This window comes from Benincasa hispida, chromosome 9, assembly GCF_009727055.1.
Source record: "Benincasa hispida cultivar B227 chromosome 9, ASM972705v1, whole genome shotgun sequence".
Lineage (NCBI taxonomy): Eukaryota > Viridiplantae > Streptophyta > Magnoliopsida > Cucurbitales > Cucurbitaceae > Benincasa > Benincasa hispida.
The window spans coordinates 21119601-21137928 of record NC_052357.1 but is presented as its reverse complement, the minus strand read 5'-3'; the positions used below and the strand labels follow the sequence as shown (position 1 = coordinate 21137928).

Below are 18328 nucleotides of genomic sequence, written 5' to 3'. Positions count from 1 at the left end.
TAAAATTTTTTCAATAAATTTGATTTTCAATCAATTTAAGTCATAATAATATTTTCAAAATAGTGACTAAATTATAATAAATTGTAAATTAGAAAGACTAAACTTTTACTTATTAAAATTCAAAAGCTAACTAAGTTGTTACTAATTAGAAAATACATGAACTTAATCAATACTAACTAAAGTTTATGAATTACTAACTAAAGTTTATGAATTAAATTGTCATTTTTGTGAAAGTTTAGATATCAAAAGCATCTTTAAATGAATGATATGTCACGTTCCTGACTTCCCATTTTATACTAACTTTTTCCTCTCCGTATACAAACACATTATCCAGTTTTTCTGTACACATTTGTTTTACTAATTAATGACAAAACTGAAATTTTTATTTTTGAGTAAAACTTTGCTTTTCATAGTTGTGGAAACGAACAAGGTAATGAGATATTTCAAAGCAAATGATTTCTACAATGCCACATTCCAAAACTTTGAGAATAATACACAACAGGAAAGGCATCTGCTGATTGGCTGCCTACAGTTCTCAAAATGTTAAGCAGCGATAAGCCAAAAGGTAAAACATTAGTTACATAATGATCTCCTTCAGTATCAACAGAACCAGCATTACGAAACACATAATAACCAGCACTGTTGCACATTTTACCATTCCTCCATTCTTCTGACTCTTCTCTGCCTGCAGATGCCAAAACATCCAACCCATCAGGTCTCATACTTTCCCCAGAATCATCATTAAATCACCAATAATGAAATTTTTAAGCTCATCCCATTTGATAATCATTTGGTTTTTTAAAATTAAGCTTATATACACTACTCCTAACTAACGGGATCTTTGTTTTGTTATCTACTTTTTAAGAATGTTTTCAAAATGAAAATGTATAGTTTTCAAAAACTTGAAGTGGAAGTGAGGATGTCAGTTTGAGTGATGTAAACATTGGTGAGAATCCAATGTCTCGAAAATTGAGGATTCCTCCACAAGGATTGTTCATGGAGGGTGAGTCGGGACCTAAGATCAGGCCAAAAGAAGTAGTCGATAGACAACAGGTGAATATTCCTCCACTACATCTTGGTTGATCCCAAGGGACGAAGGATGCTAGGTCAGCCGAAAGATGGTTATGGTTCAAAGAGGTGCCCCTGTTTTTTTTTTTTTTTTTTCAGAGTGTTATTGAAATTTGAATTTAGTTACAAGTTTTGATATTTCTTTACAAAATATGAAAACCATTGTGAGAAGACAAACATAATTTTTAAAAACCAAATGGTTATCAAACGGAACTATATGATATCTCAGTTTTTCGCTCACAAATGAAAGTTTTCTTTGAAAGAGAGAGACCTTCTGTAGCTGCTTAAAGCCCTCTTCAACTGAAGCAGCAACATTCTGAATATTGTGGTCAATTCTATCGACAATGGTACCCTGATAGAATCAACATCGTTCATTAGTGGATTGTAAACCCTGATTGATGATCATGTTAAAAAAAAAAAGGGAAAAAAACGCTTAATACACGTTAAAAGAGTATGGGTTTTAACCTGGTCTATAACAAGGGTTGAGAGATCCTTCATAATTTGGGCGAGCTCATTTACCGATTTCACAACCTACACGGTAAAAGGATACATTTATCACATTGTGAATAGTTAGTCTCGCGATTAGGATTTTCAAGAACCTTCCATAACCTGTTTAATCTCTTTCTCCCTTCCCTGAATGTGCTGCCCATCTAATGTCATCGTTTGGTTTTCATTGGTTCCCTAATTCCCACACAACAGAACCAATCAAAGAGAAGTGATAGATAATGATATATTGTACCATAAAACCACATCCAAAAGAATTATCAGTCGAAAGTTTGCTATCCAAGCATACAAAACAATAAGACATTCAGCCCAGGCATGTGAATAACGAAATCAACCGTTATAAAATAGGGGGAGACTGAAGCACCATCCACTTATCACATGGAACACCCAAAAAGATTTGGCAATCATAAAAACATTGGAGTTAAAACAACATGTTATTTTGTGCTTTGAGTTTTCGAATATCCCTTGCAGGAGAAAATTTCGGTCTTAATATGCCTAAGTAGCCAAAGATATGAGCACATACAAATTCATCATATCCATCATCCTCCTGGACAGTTCTGTTTCCATTTAGATTTATCTCCAAATCAATTCCATCTTGTCCCTGCAATACAAAAGTAATTAAGCGTCACTTACTAAAAAGAACAGTGTTTCAATTGACATGGCTCCAGAAAAATTACTTACTATTCACCAAATTACAGATTTTACCAAGAATAGAACCCTAAACGACAGACGAACAGAACAAATGTAATGGGGAGAGAATTCTCAAAATGGTAAAGCAGTTTCTTATTCCCATATGTAACCCATTTTCAATAGACGAATGTGAAGTATAAGAAAACTGTGGAGTGGGAACAAAAGGATGAAACTCATTTTAAATATGCCAACTTCCAAGTCAAAACTTTTAAACATCCATTGTGAACACAAGGAACTAACCTCCTTTTGCTGCTGCAGACGTTTCAGATACATTGACTGTCTTCTACGAAGGTCCATTGAAAGATTCTGAAGCTCTGTAGCAAGAGAACGCTGTTAAGAAAAGGAGTCAAATCATCACAAAAAGGAACAAACTGTCAAAAGAGCTCGAACAACAGAATCCAGAAGCACTTGAGGGAGGTGAAAGGTTTGTTGGAACTTTATACATTAGTTTCCCCGCAGCACAAAAAGGGTCCAACAACAAAGACTATGAACAATAGCTAGAAAAATGTAATGACATAAACAAACTATACCAAAAGATGAACAATAACTCAGCTCCAAAATCGAATTATTTAGCCTCCATAACCATTTTGTTTTTTATTTTTGTTTTTGAAAATTAAACTTATAGACACTACCTCATTTCTAAATTTAGTCCTTTGTTTTCTATTTTTACCAATAGTTTAAAAAATCAAGCCAAATTTTTAAAACTAAAAAATGTAGCTTTTAAAATGTTGTTTTTGTTTCTAGAATTTGGCTAAGAATTCAACCATTGTACTTAAGAAAGATTAAATCATTGTAATAAATGAGGAAGAAATAGGCTTAATTTTCAAAAATCAAAAACTAAAAACGAAATGGTTACCATAAGCACAAAATTTAGTGAGGTTCAAGCATACCTGGACATTTTTTCTTATGTTAATATCCTCTGAGGACCCAGTACTAGAAATTTTCTTCAACCTCTTCTCAGAGGTTTTCAAAAGATTGGTAATCTCTAGCGTAAGTGCCTCAATTGTATGCTCATCTTCTTTTCCATCAGCAAAAGAAGGCATTAAAGCTTTAGAATGAGCTTTGACTAACTCTGCCATCTTCCTACGAATCTTCTGTATATTAACAGTTATTTCTTCAGAATCATCCACCCAAGCTGGAGGTAGACCCACCATAAATGCGTCACTGCTGCACCATAGATACAATATTAACAGTCAGGAGGGTAGGAGTTAATATTTTGCTAAACATATGTCACATACTCAGACAGAAAACTTCGGATTCTAAGCAGATTCATTCTAAGTTGAAAACTGAAATTCCCGGTAGTTCTCAACCAGTTGGAATGTATCCTGCAATTTTGGTAAATTCATTAACCTCAACTCTCTGACACCATTTTCTCAGCGAGCGTTTCCTTCCTTCCCAAATTCCCAGTCCCTTAATGAAACATCGAGAAGACACCTATATTGTCATTTGCACCTCATCCTAAAGCGAAGAAAAAGGCACAAGAAATTCCTGCTGAGGCGTTTCCTTCCCAAATTCAGAGTCCATTAATGAAACGTCATAAGAGACCTATACTTCTCATTTGCAACTCATCCTAAAGCAGAGAACAAAGCACTAAGAAATTTCCTGCTGAGGTCTGATTATGTCAAACAGCTTGAAGAATTACAAATCTTCAAGTCCAATTCCAATTATCTTTATAATAATAATAATTGGAGGACATGATACTTTCCTAAAACTAAAACTAGTTGTTGAGATACCAGAAATAAATGGTGTACTCATATCTAAGAAGCACAGACACTTTGATTTGGCTGGCGTGTCAGAAGTGTCGGACACGTATCCGACACTTGTTGATGGAACAAAGGTGTTACACGTGCATAGAACACTTATTGAGTAGACTAAAAAGATATATGACAATAATAATAAATTTTGAATGTAAAATACATCAAACTAATTTTCTAAGCATATAAATGTATCAACCCATTTACTTTTAATAAAGTGTCCTTATCGTATTGTGCCCTAGATTTTTTAAAAAGGGCGTGTCGCCTTGTCCTATTCGTGTCTCGTATCTATATCTGTAGACTCGAATGCGGAACACAAAAAAAACTGATTGTGGATTCAGAAAAATAACTTCCAAAAATGTAGAATATGTTGAAAATAGGGTTATTAACCTAGGGGTATTTATGTAATTTTGTAGGCCCCTAGGGTTTCCTACTGTCTATTTATATATTATGCTCCTGTATACTCTGGGTATCAGATTAACTAATAAGAAAGAATTCTATACCGTGGTTTTTCTCCCTGTACTAGGTTTCCACAGGACTGTGTTGTTTTCCCTCTTTTCCTCTTCTATATTTCATCATGGTATCAGAGCTGGCGACGAAACCCTAGCCGTCATGGAAGAGAACCAACCACAGTCTTCTTCAGCCGATGGAACGTCAAGTGTTGACATGAAGACAGCCATTCAAGCGGCTATAAAGGAATGCTTTCAAGCAGCACTTCCGGAGCTGATTTCAGCCGTCCAGTTGCAGTCAATGGAGAGTCGAGGCCAGCCGTCAATGGAGAGCCGTAGTCGATGGGAGTCTCTGCACCAGACAGAAGCCACGATCGGAGATCAATACCAGAGAGGTGCTGCCTTCGATGGTCGAACGGAGACGAAGCCGATCGAGTCCAGTAATGGGTTGCTGCTGTCCACGCCGCTCGCGCCGTTCGAATCCTCCACGCCAGGTCTGATCGATCGCCATAGCAGTAGGGTGTTGTCGTCTGCGTCAAGTACTTCGTTTGAGCCTTCCAGTCGGTCAAACCAGGTGCCAATCGAGCCATTCAGCCGCTCGAACCAGCTGATGCCACCTTATGCACCGGGCAGATACGAGGACCACTTGCAGCCACCGGCAACATCTGTCTAGCCGTCGGTGGCTGCTTCTTTTTCAGCCCCTCGTTGCTCGACCCAATGCCCTGATGACGTTCGATAACGGTTGGCTTATCTCCAACAAAAAAATTTTTAGACTTGGATACGATTCTCGACGCAAATCCCCAACCAGTTCAACCAGTCTACTCGGAGAATTCGGTAAATTCGTTCTCTATTTTGCCAAATGCTTCTTATTTATCTGGCTCGATAGGCAACTCTACAGGATTTTTTGTAAGAAAAAAATTAAATGGCCAAAATTATTTCTCCTGGTCTCAATCGATCGGAATGGCCTTGGAAAGACGTCACAAATTTGGGTACTTGACGGGGGAGATTCCAAAGTTGGTCCCAGGCAACCCTCAAGAACGGATCTGGAAAGGGGAAGATTCGCTGTTACGTTCTATCCTCGTTAATATTATGGAACCACAAATAGACAAACCATTATTGTATACTGCAACCACCAAGGATATCTGGGAGGCTGCACGGGATTTATACTCAAAGAGACCGAATGTTCTCGACTATATACACTTCACAAGCAGGTCCATGAATGCAAACAAGGGTCCATGGATGTTACATCCTATTTTAACAAATTATCAATGCTTTGGCAAGAGATGGACCTGTGTCGAAAGATTGTCTGGAACTGCACGCAAGACGGGGCCCAATACTTGAAACTTGAAGAAGCAGACCGTGTGTATGTTTTCTTGGCAGGGTTAAATCCTAAGTTCGATGTTGTCCGTAGTCGAATATTGGGCCAACGTCCTATACCCTCTCTTAGAGAAGTTTGCTCCGAAATACGATTGGAAGAGGATTGGTCATGCGCCATGAATAACCCTATTACTACAACTAATGCAACTGCTTTCATTGCAAAGTCACCCAGTGCTGATGGCGATAAAAAACTCCCTCCTGTGTGTGAGCACTGTAAGAAGCCCTGGCACACAAAGGACCAGTGTTGGAAATTTCACGGGAGACCCCCAAACAGCAGACGATGACAGTCTCATGACAAATCAAACACTGGTCGTGCCCTAGTGAGTGACTCAGCAGATGAACATACTCAGAAGCAGTCTTCAATTGACAGTAAGAACAGTTTGAGTATGGTTGGGGTGAGTGTTATTGCACAATCAGGTAATTTTCCTTCATTTGGGCTTGTTAGTATCAAATCAATGGTAAAAAAACCTTAGATTGTGGACTCAGGGGCCACATATCATCCTACCAACACTTCAGATCTGTTTATTTCTTACAACCCGAGTGCGGGAAATGAGCGTATTCGAATTGCAGACGAGTCCTTTGCCCCTGTTGCAGGGAAAGGTCATATCTCTCCGTTTGACGGTTTAGTTTTGTGTGATACTTTGCATGTGCCTAAAATCTCTTATAATTTGTTATCTGTTAGTAAAATTACAAGGGATCTGAAGTGTAAGCCGATTTTCTCACCTGACTCCATTTTGTTTCAAGATCTGAAATCGGGATGACGATTGGCACTGCTCGACACGATAGGTAACTCTATTTCCTTTCTAAAGATGCTTCCTCTAGAGATGATCATAGAACTGGTTTTATGTCATTAAATTTTTCTACTTCTGAAAATGACTTTATGTTGTGGCATTTCCGTTTAAGACATCCAAATTTTCAATATATGAAGTATTTGTTTCCGCATTTATTTCGCAATGTTAATACTTCCTCTTTAAATTGCGATGTGTGTATTCGTGCCAAACAAAATCATGTTCCTTTTCGATCTCAGCCTTATAAATCCTCGAGTCCTTTTACTCTTGTTCATAGTGATGTTTGGGGCCCTTCACCAATTATCACTTCTACTGGTAAACGTTGGTTCGTCACGTTTATAGACAACCACACTCGCCTTACTTGGGTCTTCCTCCTCACTGACAAATCTGAGGTGTCATCCATCTTCCAACAATTTTATACAACTGTCGAGACTCAGTTCAATGCGAAGATTGGAATTTTACGGAGTGATAATGGGCGAGAGTTCTTCAACACCTCCTTCAGGGATTTTCTTGTCTCTAAGGGTATTGTCCACCAGAGCTCATGTGCTTATACTCCGCAACAGAAGGGAGTAGCCGAGCAGAAAAATTGTCATCTGGTGGAAGTAGCCCGATCACTTATGTTATCTGCCACTCTTCCGTCATATCTATGGGGATCCATTCTTACTGTTGCCCATCTTATTAATCGGATGCCCTCTCGTGTCCTTAACCTTCATACTCCCTTGGATCTGTTTAAAGAATCCTTCCCAACCACTCGGTTAATCTCCAATGTCCCCCTTCGGGTCTTTGGTTGCATTGCCTTTGTTCATTCCCATGGTCCAAACCGCACAAAATTTACTCCTCGTGCTCAGAAGTGTGTCTTTGTTGGGTATCCACTTCACCAACGTGGGTATAAGTGTTATCATCAGTCATCTCGTAAATACTGTGTCTCCATGGATGTCACCTTCCTCAAGGATCAGTCGTTCTTCCCTGTTAGTCATCTTCAGGGGGAGAACATGAGTGGAGAGACTAATTGGTCCTCTTATGCTATTCCCTTAGAGTCAGCTCCTATTCATATTTCATCTAGTCCCAGTTCTGAGCATGACGACTCGGTCCTTCCTACCAATCAAGTTCTTTGGATAACTTACTATAGGAAGAATCTTAGGAAGGTAGTAATGTCACCTGTCGAACCAGAACCGCCGGCTCCAATACATGAGTTAGACCCGCCATCAGATCCAGGCACGTGTATTCCTAAAACTAATGATGTTGATGTGTGTACGGAGACTGACAATTGCAGGCAGAATAAGGGCGAAGGAAGTGGTAATATTGAAAGTATGGCAGAAGAGGAGACAGCTGAGAATGAAATTATACCGGTTAATGATGATGTGGAGGATACTACTGAAATTCTTGATACACAGATAACCGATCATGGTGAAAAGCCTGGAGAGTTGAAGGATCGTGATGCCTCGCTCGATCTTCCTATTGCTTTAAGGAAAGGCACTCGTTCATGTCCTAAATATCCTATGCACAGTTACATGACGTATAGCAATCTGGCACCTGAGTTCAAAGCTTTCACTACCGGTCTGGACACTTTGATGGTTCCAAATAACATAAGTGTTGCGATGGACAAACCAAAATGGCAGTCTGCTGTTATGGAAGAAATGAGAGCTCTCGAGAAGAATGGAACTTGGGAACAGGTGGTTCTACCTGAAGGGCACAAGACAGTTGGATGCAAATGGGTGTTTACTATAAAATACAAGTCAGATGGGACGATCGATCGGTACAAGGCTAGGCTTGTTACAAGAGGCTTTACTCAGACCTATGGAGTGGACTACTCTGAAACCTTTTCTCCCGTGGTCAAAACTAAACATTATCCGAGTGCTCTTGTCGGTTGCCGTAAATAAGGATTGGCCCCTACACCAATTTGATGTTAAAAATACGTTTCTGAATGGGGAGTTTGAAGAGGAAGTTTATATGAGTCCTCCTCTGGATTCGAGAGTCAGTTCAAAAACAGGGTGTGCAGACTAAGAAAGTCGCTATATGGGTTGAAACAATCTCCAAGGGCCTAGTTTGACAGATTTACAACATTTGTGAAAGCACAGGGGCATGTTCAGGGGCATTCTGATCACACTCTATTTACAAAAAAGTCGAGATCAGGTAAGATAGTTGTTCTTATTGTCTACGTTTATGATATTGTTCTATCTAGAGATGATGATGAGATTATGAGGCTCAAAACAAAGATGGCCGAAGAGTTTGAAATTAAAGACCTCGGTAAGCTAAGATACTTTCTTGAAATAGAAGTGGCTCGATCAAAGGAAGGTATCTCAGTTTCTCAACGAAAATACACTCTGGACTTACTAAAAGAAACAGGCATGACTGGGTGTAAACCTGTTGACACACCTGTAGAGTACAATGCGAAGCTCAGTGAGAAAAATGATAGAGTTCCTGTTAATAAAGAGAGGTATCAGCAATTGGTCGGAAAGTTGATCTACTTGTCCCACACAAGGCTAGATATTTCTTATGCAGTAGGTGTTGTCAGTCAGTTTATGTAGGCTCCCTGTGAGAATCATATGACAGTTGTTGAACGTATCCTTCGGTACCTGAAAGGAACCCCTGGCAAGGGACTGATGTTCAAAAAATCCGATAAATGATCTATTGAAGCCTACACTGATTCTGATTGGGCAGGTTCTGTTGTTGACAGAAAGTCGACGTCTAGGTATTGTACGTTTGTCTGGGGTAATCTAGTCACCTGGAGAAGTAAGAAACAATGAGTCATTGCTAGAAGTAGTGTTGAGGCTGAGTATAGGGCCATGAGTCTGGGGATATGTGAAGAAATATGGTTGAAGAAAGTGTTATCTGATCTCCAACAAGATAATGAACTTCCGATGAAATTGTTTTGTGACAACAAAGCTGCCATCAGTATTGCAAATAACCCGGTTCAACATGATAGAACTAAACACGTAGAGATTGACAGACATTTCATTAAGGAGAGACTGGACAGTAGAAACATATGCATCCCTTATATTCCTTCAAATCAGCAAGTTGCAGATGTGCTTACAAAGGGGTTACTAAGACAAAGTTTTGACTATTGTAAGCAAGTTGGGCCTTGTTGATATCTATGCCCCAACTTGAGGGGAGTGTTGAAAATAGGGTTATTAACCTAAGGGCATTTATGTAATTTTGTAGGCCTCTATGGTTTCCTATTGTCTATTTATATGTTATGCTTCTGTGTACTTTGGGTATCAGATTAACTAATAAGAAAGAATTCTATACCGTGGTTTTTCTCCCTGTACTAGGATTTCCACGTAACTGTGTGTTGTTTTTCCTCTTTTCCTCTCTATATTTCATCAAAATACATAATACATTTGATGCAAGAAATGTATAATACAAAAGGAGAATTTATTCTACTCGGTGACAAAACTGAAGCATCTTCAAAACATAAATGAACAGAGCTAAAGCATAGATAAACATCCGTTCATTAATTTTCCCAATTCTGTATTTCCTTTCTAATCTCTTATGCATGCGTCGATAAGAATTCCTAAAGGCACAAAGTTAGAACATTTTAAGTGAGAGCCCCAAGTAGGTATGGGAAGGAGAAAAAAAGCAAGAATACGTTGATAATGTCCGGTTATCTACTGTTCAAAATTTCACCAGAACTATTCTAGCAAAATAATGTCGCAGATAAGCATTTGATTCAAGAAAACTTCCCTGGCGCAAATAAGTAAGAAGTTCTAATTCACAGCAGAAGTTCAATTTTCCATCCTGATACTCCGCATGGCTAAGGAAAGAATTTAACAGAGGAAATTTCAACTTTGGGAGAAATGTTAGGAGAGAAAAGGAATATATACCTCGAAGGACCTGGATCTTCAGTGCTAAGAGGAGCATATGAAGAAGAGCGCTTTGAACGAAGAAGAGATGAACTCACCATCTCAATAACCGGCCCGCTCGAACCAGCTGCGGAGGAAGATAAAGGCGCACGGACGCTCTTCACAGCGTCCCTGTGCCTTCTAAACTGTGCAGTTCGATTCCTTGTCGCCATGGGAAAAAACAGCCGAAGAGAGAATCAAGAAAATTAGAGAATAGAGAGTTCAAATGATCAAAATCGATGAATTCGAGTCAGTTTCTGCGTAAAAATTAAATTAATTGAATAATTGAATGCGGAGAATTTTCGTGGAGGTTTTACACGTTAACCTTCGCCGGAAGTAATCAGATCAGGATTCAGGCGGGCCTTCATTGGATGTTGAATGGGCTCTCGTAATTGGGCTTATGGTCGTGGATTTTTTTTTTCTTTTTTTCTTTTTTAATTAAACTCTCGTAACTTTATGTCTAATATTTTGTCCCTTAATTTTTAAACATGTTTGATGAGTTGTCTTACTTTAAATTTTATATCTAATAAATCTTTAACCTTTAAATTTTGTTGTCGGTCCTAATTTTTCAATTTTTTATCCAATAGTCTTGATATATTCAATTTATAAATAAATAAATTGGCAAATGATTAACTACCTATAAAATCAATTTTATATCTAATCAAATCCTCAAGTTGTGATATATATATTACGGACTATTTTGGCTTAGGGGTATAAATATAAAGAATGAAAACTATGATAGAGCGATAAGCTAAAAGACGAAGCCCAAATCAAAATAGAGATTGGAGAAACAAAATGACATGGGCGGCGACCCATATCACAAGGCTCGCCCTAGGCCCATGTCGAGGCCGAGCCAATGAAGATGCACCCAAATGGGGGCTGCCCAAGGAGTTAGGCCCAAAGAGAAGGTTTTAGGGCTAAAAGGATGACTCGAAAATCCTAAAGAAAAAGGTTATGTCAAGAGAATTCTATAAATGGGAGGATGACTCATTAGGTGAAGTAAGTCCATTTTCACACTAAAATTTCCTTCTTGCTACATCTTTTCTTAATTACAAATTTACCCTTAATTACAAACTTACCGTCATTGTCACATAGAGGCCTCGTCGAAATTTGGCAGCAACATATATTAGGCAACTTATAAGTTTGAGAATTTCATAATCTTAAAATTGAAAGTTCAAAATTTATTAGACATTTTTAAAAATTCAATTATCTATTAGACACAAAATCAGAAGTTCAATATTTGATACTTTCAAAGTTTAGAAACCAATAGAAATATTCATTGATTAAATAGACATAAATCTGAAAATTTAATAACTAAACTTATATTTAGTCCTTTTTTCTATTTTGGTCCAAATAATTTTAAAATGTCATTTTGATATCTGAACCTTTTGTTTAGCTTAGTTGGTGTATTTTTAAGATGTTCATTTTAGTTCATATAAAAATAATAATATAAATAAATAAATAAATCGCAATAAAAAGTTAAGGTTACATCTCCGATAAATTTATTCGGCATATTGTTGTGCTTGAATATGATCCAAAAAATATACAAAAAAAAAAATGAAAAAAAAAAAAGTGAATACCCTATTTATAGGGTATGGATTAAAATGGACATTTCAAAATTGTGAAAATTAAAATGGACAAAAGTTGAAAATACAATGCTATATTGAAAGTTAATTGTAGAAACCAAAATAACCAATTTTTGAGTCAAAAATTTTCTAGTTGCAAACTAAAATTTGGATTGACCAGATAAATGACAAAATTTAAGGTTTCATTTGAAAAAAGAGCAAGATATTTTTAAAATTGTGAAAATGAAAAAATCGAATTGAATAATGAAAAATAGTAATGCAAAATTGTTAAAACTACTTTTACGTAAATAAAAGACCCAACATTCACAAATTGAAGCTAGAGAGTTTCTAAACCGTTCAAAAACAACAAATACACTATAACTAAACATAATTATGATGGTAAACAATACAGGCTACCAAACCTCAAATCTACACCAACCTGATATGATTAACCTGATATGATTGCTATACAAACCAAGGCTTGCACTCAAAATACAAAAAATATCCCAAACATACAAAGAACTCTAATCTCACAACAAAATAAATTAGGAAATTTTTACTTGCCTTGGCGGAAATCAAGACACACCAAAAGTGTGAAAAACGAAATCACTTTTTGTTTGGGCGACCAACCAAAAAACCTCTCTACTCAAGAACACACCACAAAATCTCTCTGTCCATTCGCATCAACACTAACAAATAGAATAGAGAATCGCTTCCATTGCCACAAGGTAAGTGACTATAAATCATGGACGAAGCTTTCACCTTCTAATGTTCACTCTTCTCTAGTCCTTGTTTATCTGTTCAGGAAAATCAAAATTGATCCCATTGCAAGGAAACCAGAAACTGATTCTTTTGTGAGCAAAAGGATAGGTCCAATGAATCTTTATTGTGGGAGAAGAAAAATCGACAATACCATAGGTTTTTCACAACAGTACCACATAATTTTTCACAAATAGGGAGACCAATCCGTGCACTTTAATCTGTTACATTGTTTACACGATTAAAGATAAGAAATAAGGGCTTAACATAAATATTTGGATATAATATATAGAGTTGTTTATTTTTCATAAATGATTAAAGATTTACCAAATTGTTTTAAAATAATATTTTTTAGCATTTTAAAAAAGAAACAAAACATTAGTTATTTATCTTCGTTTTTTAACTAGAGTCAATGAAAGATTGATGGCTACTGGAATAATTAGTGGGAGAAAAAAAAAAGTAAACAAAGACCCAAGTCCCAATAATTATCAACAGTGAAGATGAAGACGAAGTAACTCACTATACATTGTATTTTCAAAAGCTTGGAAATCAATTATTTCAATATTACGATTAGACTGTTGGATGGAGTCGTCTATTCCTACTAACTCATGTGCCAACAACTACACATACATCCTTATGGGGAAGTTTGATAAAACCAACATCAACCACAAAACATCTTTATCTTCAACAATTTGAATAAGATTCGATTTGTTGGAACCGTACAATATCAAATAAAATAAAGAGAAATTAGAAGATAGAAAAAGCTTACCTTGCATATAATCAACAAATTGTTGGAAGGATGAATTGGATGGAATAGAAGTCTTAACAATACAATAATCATGATAGTATGAACTTTCATCCCATTTAACGTTGAAAATAATCCTTACTCGTAGTAGAGCCATAACAAAAATAGAAAAAGATTAAAATGACTACTTACTTGTTTGGAAAAAAAAAGATTACTTTTTTTAGATAATGATAAAATGAAGTGTATATCAAAAAATATAAAATGATACAATAATATAATAAGATGATAAGTAATCAAACGTGATAAAAAATGAAAAATGAAAAAATTTGAATATAATATATCGTTTGTTTGATGATGATAAGTATAAAATAATTAATAAAATCTTAGTCGGAATCAAATATACTAATACAAATTTAAAATAATAAAAAATTAATAAGATAATCTAAAATTTGAAGATCTAGTATAAATAAAAACCAAAATGGAGATATACAAGTTAAAGATTGATTCATTTTGAATAAATTCGAAAAATGGTTATATCAAATCAAATCAAATATTAAACTGCCAATTCGAGATTCAAATTGGTCAAAAAAATGTGTCACATTTTTCTCTTGAATCCGTTTGGTTGAAATCTCATGCTTCCCATTTACATTGTATTTCTATTCAAAATTGATACATACTATAACAATTATATTGTATTCAATAATGTTGCTAGCCGACCATACTAGGGGTAAATACGGTATTATAAAAGTGGATGTCAAATGAGCGGCACACGTTTTGTTAAAATTCTTATTATTTTCAGTTTTTGACATAAATCCGAAGGACCTCTCAAATTTTGCCCGTTTTCACCAATTTTTCTTTAAAAAAAAAATTATAGGCTGTGTTTGGGCCAAAGAATTGGAAGTAGGAGTTTATAAACTCTAGTTCTTATTTAGCCTAAGGAGTTTGGTGGACCCCACTACTAAAAAATAAAATATATATTTTATCAACTCCTGTGAGCCTCGGAGTACATCCCCTACTTTTCCCATGTGTGGGATGTTCTATGTAGAAAAAATATTTTATGACAAAACTGTTAAAAATATTTATAAATAATAACAAAATACCACAATCTATCTGTGATAAACCGTGATAGACAGCGATAGACTAGTATTTGTATCTATACGTGTCATGATAGACACAGATAATCTATCGTCGATAGATAATAAAATTTTGCTAGATTTATAAGTATTTTGGTTTATTTTCCTATATTTGAAAACAACCTTTTTATGTAATATAATTTGATTTAGTTCATTTTATATGATGGTAGATCAAAATATTTATGACAAAACGAGGATAATTCAATTGACATATAAAATGTGCTAGTGATTAGAAGATTTAATTCAAAATTTTCATTCTATTGTACTAACAAATAACTAATGATTTGATTAGAGAAAAAAGGGTTTTTCAAAAGAAACATTTTTATTTAAACTCTTTTGATAAAAATTATTTAAAATAAAGTTTGAAAATATTTTTTTAAACCATTTTTAGTGGTTGTCTAACCATTTTTTTTCAAAATGATTTATTTTTAAAATTATATAGTTGAAAAGTTAATATAAAAACACCCTTAAAATCACCATATTTAAAACTTTTTTCCAAAATAAACTCCCACTATTTAAATATCAAGTGATTCATGATAAAATAACCATCCATATCTCATCTTTTTTATAGACTAAAAAAGTCATTCTAAAAGTTTTTATATGCTAAAATAAAAGGAACTAGAATGTTGATAAATTTAGACTTAAAATTATTCTGAAATTTTGAAGATTTCACCACAAATACTATTAAACATTTTACTAAAAAGAGATTAAAAAAATTAGCAAGAGTGAAATTATTTATTCAGATGTGTGATGTTGGAAATTTATTGAACTTCACCTTCTTTTACAATGTAGGGAGTTAACAAGTCATAAAATCAATATTTTTTAAATAGATAGACTCGTAAATACCTTAAAACAAACAAGTTGTAAAGATAACTTTTAAATATTTATTTTATTTTTAAAACATATCTTTTTTTTAAAGAATTTTAATCTATATTATAGATTATCTCAAATTAAATATGTATACAAGTTAGAGATTCAATTCCACTCACGACACTATCATCTGGGACATCATTTATTGAGAGAGAAAAAAAATGTCATTACAAAAAAGTTTTAAGACGGCAAAGGAATGAAAAAGACAATAATAACCCTACTACCTTTTCTCCCAACAAAATACTTTTAGGGAAATTTCCAGTAATATTTAGAAACGCCGAGGGCAAAAGAGTAATAAAAGTCCTAATCCAAAATCGTCGGTCCCTGGTTGTTGAGAGATTGAGAATAGTTTTTAATGATAAAACGCGGGAGTTCTTTTTTCTTTGGTCGTGTTAGAGTCAGAAATCGTGTTCGCTAAGGATCACGAACCCAATCTCTCATTGACCTTATAAATTCTTCAATCATAGTTAATTTGTTCTTCATTTTTCCAAACCCACCAACGCAGTGCTGATTAAGAGGTCTTGGCGAAGTCGTGTTGAAGAATTCATCTAAGTTTCGAACGGATTCAGCTCCCTGAATCGAATTCGTGTTGGGGTTTTCTTTTTTGTTTAATCTGAGAATGGATAGTGAAGCTTATAGTTATGGTCTCTCTGATTCTGCTTCTGCTTCTGCTTCAAGGAGCTCTAAATCCCAGTCGCGTGAGTCATGTCTCGATCTTAATTTACCGATGATTTGTTGTTTAGGTTTTTATTTGGGGTTTTGCTTTGTGGGTTTTTGTTTAAAATGATTACTGTTTGGTTTTTTCTAGATTTTTATTTTGATTACGAGGAGGTGGATGGGGATGATGATTTGAATTCGGAATATCCTTGCCCGTTTTGTCCAGAGGAATTTGATTTGGTTGAGCTATGCTGCCATATTGATGACGAGCATCCCGTAGAAGCCAACTTTGGGGTAAGAAAAAACGCTAATTTCTAACTTTGGAAGCAAGCGTTTTTAAGTTTGAAATTCCTTTATTCGGTTCCCCTAGTTTCAGTAGGAGAATATTTTCCTTGATATATGATATTTTCTCTTGGCTTACTTAATGGTTGAGGCAAAGTTTTGAGAGTCTTATCTGTCTAGCGTCGTTAAGTGAAGTAACCTTACTTGATAATAGCACCTAAAGCAGTAGAAAATTGGGATAACACTCGATATTTGGTGGCAGTTATATTTCTAACATATCATTGATGGCTATAGACTGCAGTCATTTCTTGCAGAATGCTTGATTTTCTTCCTTGAGTAACTATCTTGAGTAACTATGAACTACAAGTTCAAGGCATAAGCTTGTCGGCTGTTAATGTTTATGCAAGTCTTTTCATTCTAAGCTTTTGTTGGAAACTTGTTTCATGAATCAGAAGTTTCTTTCTGATCTATCCTCTTATTCACTGTTTATAGAATCTATCATCTTTCAAGTAAATGAGATGTTGGTACTGCACTGTTGCTTAATGGATTATTCTATTGGGTTTGACCTGGAACATTATATTACTATGGTTGCCTTTAGCTTGGATACCTTGGTGATATTTTGCTTATATTTTTCAATTCCGAGATATACTTGGTTGGATATTGTACTTCAGTACTTGTCGTGCTTCTAGTCAAGAATGTTTGTCTATGGTTATTGGTTATTATGTTAGTATCAATGACAGAAGTTTAGAAACTGTTTTTGGGCAGTAGTTTATATCCTCTTTTGTAAGTAAAGCTTGTTTATTGGTTTCTGCTTGAAATTAGTTTGTCTTTTTTGTGCTTTTTCACAAAATTGGTTTTCGTTTCTTTTCAGATATGCCCTATTTGTTCTACAAACGTGGGAGAGAATATGGTTGGACATATAACGATGCAGCATGGAGATGTATTTAATATATCCTTTTCTTTCATTGTTTAGATATTGTTAAGTTTCTGCAATTTTTTAAAGCTCTCAGCTTTTTTTCTGGAGTATTTTGTTCAGTTTCTTGTTTATATCCATGGCATACCGGAATCTATGAATTGAATTCCTTAACTTGAGGTTACAGTCAACAAAGATTGAAATTCCACAAAGACGATTTTCCTCAAAGTCTTTCTTTTGAGAGAAAAGAGTTAGAAGATGATCATATAAGAATTCTTTCGGGGTTCTCTTCACTGCATTCAACCTCCAAGATGGCACCTGATCCATTGTTGTCATTTTTATGCAATGCACCTGTCAGCAATGAGTCTAAAACTGTTCCGGCCGAACCTTCAAGTAAAGAAAAATTGGAGGAAAAAGATGCGGATAATACATTGTCTGAAGGGTAAAACACAAATATACTTCTAAATGTCTCGTTATATAAATATATGATGTTTTTTAATCTGACTTGAAAATCATGCACTTCTTACATCATCTGTTTGACCAGAATTATGATTTTTGCTGCTTAGGTATGCATTCTGGTTGGTTGTTTAAAATTGTTGTTGTAGACATCAGATACGTTTTGCTTGTTCCTATGAGCTTTAGTTAAACTTGAGTTACCGTTGTGAGCGTGACAATATGTTTACAGATGTTATAAACTTCTCTTAATATCAATTCATTGGTGGTACATAGCTCATATCTTTTCTACTATGGGTGGAAGATGAGGCCTTGGAAATGGTACTTGCATCACTAAAATATAGTATTACTAAAATCCATTAATAATGTAGGAGTTGAAGTCCATCCATGATAGCCCTGAATTACTAGTGTGTATGTATGTAAGCATGCGAAGAGAGGGGGTGGTAACATGTGTGAGGAAAATATGCAAGGTGGTGTTG

The 18328-nt window shown here is 35.3% G+C and overlaps 2 protein-coding genes across 3 annotated transcripts in view; one reads left to right on the top strand and one right to left on the bottom strand.

Moving 5' to 3' along the window:
• Window positions 1-413: 413 nt before the first annotated feature.
• On the bottom strand, window positions 414-10854 carry LOC120084731 (syntaxin-42-like). 2 transcript variants are annotated; one of them, XM_039040551.1, is made up of 8 exons: window positions 10455-10854; window positions 3153-3429; window positions 2503-2592; window positions 2096-2173; window positions 1678-1749; window positions 1534-1599; window positions 1340-1420; window positions 414-685 (listed from the first exon to the last, which is right to left on the bottom strand). In XM_039040551.1, the coding sequence occupies exons 1-8, from the start codon at window positions 10643-10645 to the stop codon at window positions 578-580; spliced, it is 963 nt and encodes a 320-aa protein (XP_038896479.1). In that variant the 5' UTR covers window positions 10646-10854; the 3' UTR covers window positions 414-577. The 2 variants fall into 2 exon arrangements, with proteins under 2 accessions (XP_038896479.1, XP_038896480.1); XM_039040552.1 differs by having other exon boundaries at window positions 3153-3426.
• Window positions 10855-15918: 5064 nt separating this feature from the next.
• Window positions 15919-18328, top strand: part of LOC120087191 (protein DEHYDRATION-INDUCED 19 homolog 4-like) — a 3391-nt gene continuing 981 nt past the window's right edge. Inside the window, exons 1-4 of the mRNA XM_039044097.1 lie at window positions 15919-16242; window positions 16353-16495; window positions 17355-17432; window positions 17582-17838. Coding sequence (XP_038900025.1) covers window positions 16164-16242; window positions 16353-16495; window positions 17355-17432; window positions 17582-17838 — 557 coding nt within the window. The 5' untranslated portion in view covers window positions 15919-16163. The remainder of the gene's footprint in view (window positions 16243-16352; window positions 16496-17354; window positions 17433-17581; window positions 17839-18328) is intronic.

What these genes read in the sequence shown, in the direction of transcription:
- LOC120084731 (XM_039040551.1), bottom strand. Translation starts at nt 10,645, where the DNA reads ATGGCGACAAGGAATCGAACTGCACAGTTTAGAAGGCACAGGGACGCT. An exon ending in GAAGATCCAGGTCCTTCGAG is followed by an intron (nt 3,430 to 10,454) that starts GTATATATTCCT and finishes TCTATGGTGCAG; the next exon opens with CAGTGACGCATTTATGGTGG. An exon ending in ATGATGGATATGATGAATTT is followed by an intron (nt 1,750 to 2,095) that starts GTATGTGCTCAT and finishes TGTGGGAATTAG; the next exon opens with GGAACCAATGAAAACCAAAC.